Genomic DNA, 14092 nt, shown 5'->3' with positions numbered 1-14092 from the left:
GCTCTAACCCGGCCCATGTGGTTCAAGTTAGGAAACCATCACTTTATTCTTTATAAGGAGATATGTTTTATTCCTGTGACTGTCTAGTGTATTTATTTTGAGGACATTTACAGTATAATGTATGAAAAGTTCAAAACGAAGAAATGAACATTTTGCATGTGTCTCCCATTAAACAATCCTGATAGATTTTAGTCATTCTTGAAAACAAAACTTCCAGTATAAACTTAACAAAATTAGCAAATTATTACAGTTTTACATGTACTTTTCATTTCGTATTTTGATGCAATCTGTGTCAAGTAAAAGCATGATGCAGCGTTTCATCCTAATCGATAGTTTGACAGTTGATAGTGTTAAAACACAACATCGTCAACATCGAATATTGAAATTTTAAACATCATACATTTCAAAGTGATTAAAACGTGGGACATAATATGATGCTATAATGTATGCCCCACTTGAACATTTTTGGAAAAGAAATCATCAATAAAGCAACTCTTATCCAATCTGCTATTGTTAAGGATCTTGTTAATGATACAATTCCTTTTCTTAATAGCTCTAGTCAATGAAGAAGAATTTTACTATAAACCTCAGATATACAAAATTTGTACATAGGTAAACAAAACTAAAACTTTAACTTTAGTGTGGGTAAGTAGTTTATATTCAATTGGGAAGAAAATCTTCCCAGGTATTAATTTCCTGATTTAAAACTTTGAAATATCAGTGTAAAAATTGCATTAATACTCTTCTGAAAATTTGAAATACCCAGGTATATATTGCCCATTTACCTCTGAAAGCTTATCTGAAGCTCTGAATTTTCAAGCCGAGAAGTAACAGACACAATCAATTAGTTTGTAAAAACATTTCTTTTTTATCTATTAACAACAAAAATATCATTATTGAGTGCTCATATTATGAACAAGAACTTAATGAAATAATCAAATGCTTTGCTTATGTCATGCATGTATGTGTTGACTGTCATTAATTGGCTTATATACCGGTAAACTTCACACTGACTCTGTAATATATGCTTATATAAACTTTAAATTCCAAGCAGTGTCATATCTGCTTATATAAAAGACTCCAAACTCTGCCATATTAGCTTATATATCATAAAACTGACAAAATTCATTATGCTTATATGAAATACTCAAAGCTCTTTCATACTCCAAGCTCTGTCAAAAAATGCTTATATATACCTAAATCTCTAAGCTATGCTATGCCATATTTACATAATTATATTAACTTAATATTTCAAAAGCAAACCTTTAAATCTCGATGTACAATGCCTTTATCATGCATATAGTCCACAGCCTCTAAAACCTGTTTTATAAGGAGACTAGCATCCCGTTCTGTGTAGCTGCCTTTCTCGACTATACGATCAAATAACTCCCCACCTGTCACACTGAAAACATATTTGCATGGCACTCATATCTAAGTGAATTATAGGTGTATAAAGGTATCAGGCACCAAAACATCTATTCTTCAAAATTTTTAAATCACTATATATAGTTTATAGTTTCATGTTACGATCACTGGCTCACTTTTTTTACCCCAGACCTTGAGGTTATAACACTTTTTCCTGAGTTCTGTCTTGAATCTCAGGATTTTCATTGGTCAGTGTACATCATGTGGCAGTTTCTGACCAATCAAATACCTGAGATGTGAGTTTGAGCTTAGATAATTGCTTTATAACCTCAGACCTTGGTCATTAGGCTACCTATAAACTCCATCTATTGATCTCATTGGACCTTTACACTCTACTGATAGCAGCCCATAGAATTATATGGAATCTTGCTGTATAATATATAATGTATCTCGATCTTGTTCAGCAGACAAGAACATGATGTTGTGGTTCGGATCGAAATATCCGTCTCCAATGGACCCGCCTATGGGTGTGTTCCCAAAAAATGGATATTTCAATCCGAACCACAAACACATGTCAGATATTTTTTCTAGCATATTCTACTGTATTGCATTATATTTCGAATTCTTTACCTTAATTATACAATTTTTCATGGAAAGTTTGGCCATTACACCGAAAATATTTTCTTACAACTATGCATGAAATTACAACTTCACTCATAAAGCAAAAATTAAATCATCCTAAGCTTGCCATTGTATAGCACATTGACTTATCTGGCACCCCCAATGCTTCATGATGCACTGTCATATTATTGAGTTTCAATGTTATCTTTAAGGTATGCTAATTTTCAAGTTATTATAATGACCATAAACAAAGTCTTTAACGAAAACTGATTAACAAACACCTATGTGAACACCAACTCTGCCAAATGGAGCTAAAAATGATCAAATCACAAAACTCTGACAATATGCATTAAGGAACTTTGTGACAATACTTTTGTGAAAATTTGATTGACATCTGTTGAGAAATGTAGGAGAGCTTAAGCACAGAAAAAAATTAATTACGCCTGCCGACATTCACCAATCTAATAACCAGCATTTTCTTTCAGAAAACCTGATTAATTACCATTGTCAAATTGGCAGATACAAATGAAATTTCATCAAATGGATAGATCTACTTGTTTTAGATAACATAATAATAGATGTTTTCAACAGTATCCCCCATTTTCTACAAAGACAAAAGAGTAAAATTTATACTAAGTAGCACAGAAAATTTTCTGAAACTTTCCATCATGAAAGGATAATTGAAACAAACTTATGAAAAAACATGGGTCGTTAAGCTACTTTTTGAGTTATCTGCTTCTTAAATTGAGATTTTGCTCTTTTATATTGACACTAGGTCATTTTCAGGAGCAGATAACTCAAGCAGCCCCAAATATGCATTTGATACCTCGACTATCCCTGTCTTTAGTGAATTACTTGCTTAAAGCTCTGTACAAAAGACTTTTCTCTACTAAGCTTGTTTAAGTGAAATTTTCTTCTAGTTATGCCCCATTTTTTCAAAGCCAGTTCTGCTTCATTTTTCTAAGAAAAATGCAAAATGTTTACTCATTATAGCCTCAGTGATTGTCTGATGGGTGAAATCGTTTAAAACTGCAAAATGCTGAATATGAAAACATTAAAACAAGAGCCACTACCAAGCAGGGGCCACACTCAACTTTTTCTTATTTATGGTCATCATAGATATGGCAAATTGTAGTAAAATACACTTATTTGACCTTTAGTGTCAAGGTAAAATTAAGGTCATGGTCAAGTTCAATTTAATCTTTTTAATGACCTGTCCCAAGGATTGTTCTTTCCAAGTTTGAAGACAATGCATTTATTACTTACAAAGTTACAGTCAATTAAAGCAAAGAACATTACAATCACTTGATCTTAGACAAATAATTGTCCTTAAGGTAGTTTTGCTCAAGTATATAACAAACAATAAAGTGATTACCAATTACAGCAAATATTAAGTGATCTTCAAGGTCAAGGTCATTGATAAGTGAAGGTTATAATCAATTTGATCAACTGATAGGAATTGTGGCATCCAAGTATGAAGACAATCCATTTTTAAATAACAATGTTCTAGCCAATTGAAGCAAAAATCAAGCAAAAATTAAACATTTTACCTTGAATGTCAAGGTCATTCATGAGATTATTAAAGGTCAAGTTCAGTCTTGTCACCTTAAAGGTATTGTCTAAAATGTTTTTGTGTCCAGATATGAAGGCAATCCATTGAGAAATATAAAAAAATATGACTAACATAAAAGTTTTCTGACAAACAACAACAACAGCATCTGCAACAGAAAAGGCAACTAACTGAAGCAATAACTGTATTCTTACTCTTCAAAAAGTCAAGCTAATAATGTGAAATATCATTACATTTTAGTATGCATGTTTTTGAGTCAGTGACCTAGAAGGAAAATATTTTAAGAACTCACTTTCAGATGCAGGCATATTGGAAATTTATACTCATACAGTAATCATTTGCTACAAATATGAGATATACTTACAGTTCCATGACTAGGTAAACATAGTTCTTATCCTCAAACACATCTGTTAATCTTACAATATTCGGATGGTTTAATCTGCAAATAGAAAGAGTACATCTTGTAAAATTTGTTTTTAAGATACCTTGACCTCAATCTGACTTCAGTTATATAGCATGGTACAGTGTCAAAAAGGTAGTGAATGGCCTTGACCTTTGGTATGTAGAACATTCAGCAATTTTTAAGAAGTAATGCAATGTTATATATTCAAACTCTTGATCATAAACCATTTTCACTAACATCCAACTATTACCTTCACCTTTGACATGAATACATCTAACTGTCACCTTGACCTTTGACATGAAAATAATAACTGCTTTTCATCAGCATGGCCACTAATTATATCATTAAGTTTTTTTCAGTTATCAAGCAGAGAGAGAATGACAAATTAACAGTATGGATATGACTGAAATGGTCCTCCTCAGTAATAAGCTGCTTTCTATCACATTTTAGACACATATTCTGTTCCCATTATCCAACAAGAACTACAAATCACCAACAAGCTCACAACAATGCAATTGCAAACCAGGATTTAATCAAGCAATCTAACAATTCCTTCCCAAGGTTACCTTGGTTTATAACAAATTTATTTTAATTCAGGCTTTATGTTTATCCTAATCATCTATTACACAATGTTTTGAGCATTTGTATTACATTCTACACTACCACAGGCAAAGATAAAGCGTAAAATACTTGATAATTGGCAAATTGTTCTCCAGTAAAAGCAATTTTAATGAAAAACAATCACCAATTTGTTCTAGTTCCTCTATCATTTCACTGTAAATTAGAATCACTCTCCTTAGTCAAAATTTGATCAGCATGAAAAATGAGTATGCTTGAAACAGTCTATCAGATACTGTAATCAGTTAAATTGACAAACTGAATGGAATCAAATTAAAAAGAAAATTCGACTAAGCATCAATAACTTACAAGCACTGGGATTCAAATTTTTCACAATTCTGTTTCTTGTGCATTTTAAACAAAACAGTCTCATTTGCAAAGTTGACATAAAATACTGACCCATATTGTTTAAAGGTGAAATTAACAGAGTCTAGATATTAGCTTTTTTTACCTTTCAGAGCCTTAAAAAAACTGTAAACAATTTATATATTAATAGTCTGATTCCTGCATTTTTACAGGAACCATAAATTTGTGCATATAGGAAACAAACAGGTACAAACATTTTACAATTGAGGTTGGTACTTATGTGTCAAGTTCAATTATTTAATGTCACTGATAAACTCTCAAAGAGTTTGAAGTTAGTCCAGACCAGATCGGACAAATACACGCACAGTCACACACCAAACTTCCATTTGACAAGTAACATCAAATGCCAAATAAAATACATTACGTTTAAGTATAAACTGCAATCTACATTACAGTTAAACAACACCTTTGATGGAATCTCATAGCCTTTTAAATTTAGGTTTATTCTTCACACAAGCTGACTTAATTAAGATGGTTGTCCCAGCACTGAATGATTTAACAACACATGCTGAATAAGGTGCATTGAAAGCGCCCAATTGTTCCGATAGGAACAAAATGAGGGGAAATGATTTTCTTCTAATGCATTTCATTTGAACAAAGAAAATCTTATGATTTAATGGGCTTGAAATGTAGATAAAAGTGATATTGACAGTAACATTAAACTTCAATACCAGGAAGGTCCTGCCTGCGGCTTAGTGGCGTAAGTTCTATAAGACCTCAAATGTAAGTTTCGCAAATATACAGTTTAATATAATTTGACATCACACTTCTCTCAGTTTAAATAGTTTAAACATTATTTGTTTTGGCTTGATAATGTCAAGGAAGCATATAATGCTTGCTTGAACCCTGAGACTTGGGCTCAAGACAGGGTAGTGACCCAGTACTGTGCTCGATCGAACCCAAAATCCCTTGGTGGCAAGGCTGCCAGATACACTTAGCCTGTTATAATAACCATCGGCTGGGAATCTCAATATTGATTAATATGATATTTACACTTTGCAATGGGCAGGCTTTAAGTGACCTTATGCCCATCCAATGATATAAAGTAAGTGGTAACAGGTAAAACTAAGAAATAAGAAAATATTGAGTTAACTTTTTGCCATAATTTGTTTCATTTTTTTTCATTAATTTCACATGAACTGAATAAACAACTCGCATGACACAAGGAAATTTCTGTAAATATCTATAAGTTAAATTTAAACAAGAGCTGTCACAGGAGACAGCGAAGCTCGACTAATAAAATACTGGACGCAGTAAGGAGGACAAAACTATGAAAGAAAAATCCATTATGTATAATTATATATTAAGTTATAGAAAAAAAATAACATTTGTTAACATTAATTCCAAGATCAAGGGGAATAATTCTAGAAATAGTCATGCTAGAGTTATGGACCTTGTCACACAACATTTGTGTAATGATAAGAAATATATATTTGAAGTTTGAAGTAGATACCTTAAAAAGTAAAGAAGTTATTATATTTCTTAAAGAAAATCCTAAGTTCAAAGACAGATAAATGTGTAAATATTGCTTCAAGAGTTATGAACATTGTCACCTAAAATGTAATTGATGATAAGGAATAAGTATTTGAAGTTTGAGGTAGATACCTTTAAAAATAAAAAAGTTATAATAAAAAATAACATTTTTCTAGTAAAAAAATCTAAGTTTATGGAGAGATAATTCTTGCAATATTGGTGCTAGAGTTATGAACCTTGTCACATAAGATGTGGATGATGATAACGTAAATATATTTGAAGTATGAAGTTGATCCCTTTAGAAATAAACAAGTAACAGTAAAAAATAATATTTTTTATGGAAAATTCTAAGTTCAAAGGGAGATAAATCTAAAAATATTGGTGCTAGAGTTATCAACCTTGTCACATAAGATGGGGATGATGATAACGTAAATATATTTGAAGTATGAGGTTGATCCCTTAAGAAATAAAGAAGAAACAGTAAGAAATAGTATTTTTTGAGGAAAATTCTAAGTTCAAGGGGAGATAAATCTGAAAATATTGGTGCTAGAGTTATGAACCTTGTCACATAAGATGTGGTTGATGATAAGGAACAATTATTTGAAGTTTGAAGTTGATACCTTAAGAAATGACAAAGTTATAGTGAAAAATATTTTACTGCACCAAAACTTTAATCTAAAATCTGGACGCGGACGCCGACGCCGGGGCGAGTAGGACAGCTCTCCATATACTTCGTATAGTCGAGCTAAAAACAAGTGGAGTCGCCTTATTATACTCAAGGCAGATAAATATTTTATTCAAAATGTTTTTCAGTATAATCAACTGGTTGTCAATCATCATGATAAGAGTCAATCTCTTGAAATATATACTCAATTTAGCTGGTCAACTTGACAATGACAAAATAGGCACAATGTCACTTTCAACTTTAAAGTAGGACAAATTCAGTACTAAATAAAAACTGTTTTACATTATCATCTCATTAAAAAGTAATATATTTCACAATTTATAGAAGAAAAAAAATTGTAATATTATTATATAACATTATGACAATTGATTTTCTATAAAAATAACTACAAATTCTATAAATGAAATATTATACTATCATAGACACCAAGAAATTTCTCGCCAGAGTCTGCAAGATATCAATAATAGTGTGCTTATAATTCAAGATGAAATGAACAAGGAAAATATATATTACTGATTTCACATTTGACATTTCAGGGGAATAGAGGTACTGTATTAGATAAATAGATTGGTATAGGTAATATCATTCATCAGTGACAACAATGTATTCCCAAGGTGATGTTCTTACTAACACCTATATGGTATTACAAAATGTCAAAGTGTGAACCCTGCAACAATTGCGATATAAGGGTAAGTGTGCTAGTAAGTATAATGAGAAATAACACTCTATAACAGGGTTGTTATTTTGTTGTTGTTATGTTGTTTTTAAGGGAGGGAGGGAGGGGGTGGGGATACTGGGTTTTACATTGTTGCCTCTTTAAATAAAGTCTTTATTATTATTATTATTATTATTGTTATGACACAGTAAAAATCAATACACTGACTTTGATAATTAATCTTACTGCCAAAGCAATACCAAAGATGCCAACCCATGTATTATTTCAGAAATGAGCAAAACTTCTATAAGCTATCTGGATCCTTCCTCATAAAAAGGAATCAAGGTTAATTTATTTGTTACTCTGGTTTACTCACTAATTTTAATATATTTTTTTCTTAAATCCCGGCAATCAACCTTAAGCCAGCTTTTCATAATATTACTAACCAGTAATAACAAAATTCTTTGCAAGTGACTGGCTATTTAACGCATATAATTTTTAAATCAGTTAGAGAGAGACAAATGACCAAATTTTGTCTAAATGAAGTCAATTAATGATTTAATCAGAAATTACGCCTGTCCGAAAAATGATCCATTCACCGCTGGATAACTTAAATCCAATGCTCTCTCTATTGAGCTCAAGCAAGTATCAGGATTCAAACCTTGTACAGCTGAGGAGCTACTGATCTGGCATCACCTACATAACCAACTGGCCATGCATGGAGACCAGGGTTGTACTATGAATATAATGAGAAAAACATTAAGATGTAACAATTTCACTTTAAGAGTGCTGCTTGTAAATGAAAGTTCCTGAAATTAATGAGAATACAGGTCTTACTATTTAAGTTGAACAGAATGACTAAGCAAGATTTCAGCTACTTAACATTTAATATACACTTTTTTTTGCTTGTATCTCAGAAGAATCATGCCTGAAGTATCTAATATCCAACTGCCAAAAAAAAACAACCTCAGCTTTGTCGACAGGAAATTAACTTTGGTCAAATGTCACCAAAATGTCACCAATCACTTTATGTGACTTCTCAGAACATATTCCTAGCATTCTGAGAACAATCAAATCAAATCTTCCTTGTATAAAGACAATAATCATTACACCAATATATTAGGAAATATATTTGGAAGTCAAAGCTAAAATAGATTATTGAGCTTGATGCTATTGAATAACAATATATCTTGTTATAGATATGTTTCTATAAGTTAACATGACATAAAAACATCTGTCATTTATAGAATGATCAGGTCAATTACAAATTACTAAAATAGAGCTGAGAAATAATTTCTGCTTTTATCATTAATATATATAGACTTTAAGAACTTAATTGACATCACAGAAATTTAAACTGGAATATTATATCATTCATGTATAAGGCTGTTGTCACTCTATACTAATTGTAACTTTTTTAAAGCCCCAGTGATTGTTCCTAAAATAAGTTACAGATTTTTGTATTGCATGTACTGGGCAATCAAGTTAATTTGTTTCCTTTTTTTATCTTTTTTTTCATCTTTTTTTATTATATTTATGGGTGAATTGGTAAAGTTATTATTATGATCTATATGTGAGAGGTATCACTCAGCCCTGAATGGATACTTTAAGTGCCAATGAGAAGAAATCAACTTACATGCAAACAGAAATATGTGAAGGTCACAAATAGGTAAAACTCAGTAAAATTTTATGCTAAAATAAATTATGTTTTGGACACTTTAACCTACCCTTTTAAAAGCTGGCTGAATTAATAAGCGCTGTGTTTTAATGGCCAGGTGTTGATCTGACCTGATCTATATTTCAGATCGGACGATTCACGAACCAATTCGAAACACAAATCATTTATTCTATTACTAAAAGAAAAAATAATATTATTTAAAAATATTTCAAATGAAAAATAAAAATGCCTATCAAGAATAACTTGTCAATTTTAGTACATTTAAAAAAAGTTTAGGTTTACATTCCAACTTTCATTCGAAAATAAAGATATATAATTATGCATGTTAAATGTGAACAAAATTAAATAGTTAACAAAAGTATGCATTAATTAAAATAGTTATTAGACATTTTTATTAATATAGGTCAATGAACCTCCAGAGATCATCCAAGTTATTGTAACAGCCCTTCTGATACTGACATCCCTCTAACTTAAAACAAGACCAGTGTTTGTGGACAGTGCGCTCCTGACTTTTCTCAGAGCTGGCCCGAGTATCAGGATAGTTGAAGCAAAATAAAGGGACGTTACTTTGCAAAAAATAATAATAGGATTATCTACCCTTTTTAAAACGCACCCTTTTATGACAATAAATGTGTACACTAAGTCTGAAGAGAGTAGCTTAAATAGTGTTTGAGAAAATGGACCTTAACAAAAAGGTGAACCTGAACGCAGACGCCATCAGGCCAGCGAGATGGAGAAAATTGGAACCACCTGACAATTATTAAGTCCATTTATTTTACATGTTCCAGTATTTAGATCAAAGACTTTAAACATGTACACCAACACTATTATTTTCAGTAACAACATTGATTTTTAAATTATTTAAACTTGTAGGTCAATTATTATGAAGCAATTAATGCATCTGTTACAGTAAATTTTAACAACAGTAATTAGATGAACAAATCTTTTAAATTTTCTAGCTGTTTAAATGTGTGCTATAACAAGTGACAGCACTTTCAATCAATTTTATGTACTATGCAAGTGGACATTTATAGAGTTTAAATCCCAAGGCCTAAAAGCAGTACTTAATGTATATGAAGCTCTTCATTCAACTGAAGTCTTATCCATTCGTAGAATCTTATGATGGTACATGTAATATACATTTTTTAAATCTTAAATTTCTTTCATATCTATCTAAAGCCCCAGTCACATTAGAGCTTACGACCAGTGAAGACCTGTGAGTTCACGATCACCAGTTACCTCTGGTCGCGGACAATCTTTAAAACGTCTTATGACGGTCATCGGTGATCTTTGACAATCGCAGGTTATCTGATTTAGGTCCCACTACCAATTTCAGTCGTAGAGAGGTCTTTGAGCTTGCACAACAACCTCCCTACGATCAAACAGGTCCTAGTGATCTTATAAGGTCTTAGGCTGTTGCACGATCGTCGTTCAGAAGTGCGACAATCTTACGACAGTCTCTACAAATTGGCACTAGTCACTAAAAAATCTTGAGTTACCTTAAGTTATCGTGTGATGGTCGTAGGACAAGTTGTAGGTGATCGCATGACAGGTCACGGGTAGTCGTAAGTATTCCCACGCAATCTTGAGACTATCGTAAGTTTGCTTATGACCTGACGTGCGATTGTCAATGATGACTTGTCTTACGATAGTCGCAGAAGTAAATTCATCTGTGCAAAAATGGTTTTGGTCGCAGACAATTGCTGATGATCGTCAGTTTTACAAGTCGCCGGTGGGCGCAAGTAATCGTAAGCTCTAGTGTGACTGGGGTTTTAAATATATTACGCCTCCATAAGATAAATCATAAGTTAATCAATAACAATTAATGACATTGTCTCTACCTCAATCACAACCATTATAATGTATAATATGCGTCTTTAAATTTTTCTATTTATTTTTAACCTTTACCTGAATCTACTCATGTGACAAGACCAAGATCAGGGAGTTGCCTTAACCTTTCTGCCATGAGGATTCTTAACACAGTGAGTTGCCTTAACCTTTCTGCCATGAGTATTCTTAACACAGTGAGTTGCCTTAACCTTTCTGCCATGAGGATTCTTAACACAGTGAGTTGCCTTAACCTTTCTGCCATGAGGATTCTTAACACAGTGAGTTGCCTTAACCTTTCTGCCATGAGGATTCTTAACACAATGTCAGTTGCCGTAACCTTTCTGCCATGAGGATTCTTAACACAATGAGTTGCCTTAACCTTTCTGCCATGTCTCGGATTCTTAACACAGTGAGTTGCCTTAAACTTTCTGTCATGAGGATTCTTATCACAGTGAGTTGCCTTAACCTTTCTGCCATGAGGATTCTTAACACAGCAAGCTGTCTTAACCTTTCTGCCATGAGGATTCTAAACACATAGGTCTATCTTAACCTTTCTGCCATGAGAATTCAAGGCACAGAATTCTAGGCACAGTGAGTTGCCTTAAACCTTTCTGCCATGAGGATTCTTATAAATGAATTGACTTAAACCTTTCTGCCATGAGGATTCAAAACAAGGTGAATTTCCATAAACCTTTCGGCCATGATGATTCTAAACACAATGGGTTGCCTTACACCTTTCTGAGGATTCTATACACAGTGAGTTATCTTAACCTTTCTGCCAGCTGCCTTAACCTTTTTGCCATGAGGACTCTATACACATAACGCTGCCTTAACCTTTCTGCCATTTAAAATTTTAAACACAGAGATTAAACTGGCCTATGACTATTTGTGAAACAAAATAACACTGCTTCTTTCCTTTTATAACTTGACTGTTGACAGTTCTAGTTTTGTGTCCCCTAGATAAATGTCAATGAATGCTATAAAATAAAAAAATGTACATGTAATTGAGGGGTTACTTACAACACTATAAGCACTTGTTGGTCTTATAAGTATATTTCATCATATTTAACTAAAGGTTAAATACTTCAGTCAGTCTCTATAATTATGATAAAGATATGGTCTCATCTGTTACTATTTTATCAAAATTGGTTTTCTCAATACTTCATAACATTATTCAGAGATCAAAGGAATATTAAAATATCACTAATTTCATAAAGTCTTAGACTAATTTAAAGACCACTAATGGCACAGTCTTACACTAATTTAAAGACCACTAATGGCAGAGACTTAGACTAATTTAAAGACCACTAATGGCATATAGTCATAGACTAATTTAAAGACCACTAATTGCATATAGTCATAGACTTATTCAAAGATCATTAATGGCACACAGTCATAGACAGTAATTTAAAGACCACTAATGGCACACAGTCATAGACTAATTTAAAGACCACTAATGGCACACAGTCATAGACTAATTTAAAGACCACTAATGGCATATAGTCATAGACTAATTTAAAGACCACTAATGGCACATAGTCATAAACTAATTTAAAGACCACTAATGGCACACAGTCATAGACTAATTTAAAGACCACTAATGGCACACAGTCATAGACTAATTTAAAGATCATTAATGGCATATAGTCATAGACTTGTTAATGGCATTAAAGTCATAGACTAATTAATTTAAAGATCATTAATGGCATATAGTCAAGGACTGATCTAAAAACAACACATGGCATATAATCATAGAAAGCATTAAATGGCATATAGTCATAATCTAAATTAAAAACCACTAATGATTAATTTGCATAGAAATTTATTAATTTTATAGTCACAGATATGCGCGCATTTTTAACAATACACTACTTATGCATAATGCATGTTTCACCACCTGGCACCTGAAAATGCAAGTATCAAACATTGAAATTTCTTCTTAAATGATAAAAATACATGTGTAAGTCACTGATAATTGCAACAAAATGCATAAATGTTTTATTCTTTTTTGATCAGGGTAAAATAATTGATACTGAAAATCCATATTTTTGAGATAATTACTGTAAACACAATAACACCATAATTGCATGACATCCAAAAAAAAAAAAGTGAAATTTTCATCCTTAATATCACATGGCGTTTTTGTCTGATGCCATTCTGTTCATCATTATTTTTATGTTTTGGGAAACAATATGTTACTTTAGGAATATCAGCCCAGGTCTAACAATACATTGTATCACAGTGGTTCATTAAAGCTCTAGTGTTATATACTGGTTACAATATTTGACCTGTAATTTCTACTATAGCACTCAGGGATCATAATCTTGGGGGCGATTTATGCGATTTCTTGCTAAAAAACGCTGAAATCGCATTGAAATTGGTCAAATGAGAGAAATTCTTGCACTTCACAGCGGCAATCTTTATTTTCATTCCTTTCGTTTTTTTCACCTTTTCGCTTAATTATTTTCACTCTAACTCGTTTAAATAACAAGAGCTGTCTGTAGGACAGCACGCTCGACTATTCTAAGTGCTTGATAGTAAAAGAGCCTTTATATTGTTTAATTTTTTAAGTTCACAAAAGGGCTAATTTTTTTTTATAAATTCATGTTATTATAAGGCCTAAGAGAGAGTCTAATTATACAGTATTAGCTTGACTATTCGGAAGGTAATGTCACAAGGGTGTTTTATTGAGTATAATAATACTAATTACCTATGAATAAATAAATTTGGCAGAAAAGGTACAAAGGCTTCTTATTAAGATGTTTTATCAAGTAAATCACTGCTTTATTATTATGAATGCATAAAATTGTCCCGGAAAAGGCACAAAC

The 14092-nt window shown here is 32.1% G+C and overlaps 1 protein-coding gene across 1 annotated transcript in view; it reads right to left on the bottom strand.

Moving 5' to 3' along the window:
* The window catches only part of LOC132755312 (calcium/calmodulin-dependent protein kinase type 1-like), a 73529-nt gene that overhangs the window by 21862 nt on the left and 37575 nt on the right, over positions 1–14092 (bottom strand). The window contains exons 3-4 of the mRNA XM_060746163.1: positions 3921–3995; positions 1264–1402 (exon numbers count right to left, since the gene is read on the bottom strand). Of these exons, the coding sequence (XP_060602146.1) occupies positions 1264–1402; positions 3921–3995 (214 nt within the window). The remainder of the gene's footprint in view (positions 1–1263; positions 1403–3920; positions 3996–14092) is intronic.

Source organism: Ruditapes philippinarum, unplaced genomic scaffold (assembly GCF_026571515.1).
Source record: "Ruditapes philippinarum isolate M1 unplaced genomic scaffold, ASM2657151v2 ctg2557_1_1_1_1, whole genome shotgun sequence".
Lineage (NCBI taxonomy): Eukaryota > Metazoa > Mollusca > Bivalvia > Venerida > Veneridae > Ruditapes > Ruditapes philippinarum.
The sequence above is the reverse complement of the archived record's forward strand: the minus strand, read 5'-3'. Positions and strand labels throughout refer to the sequence as shown.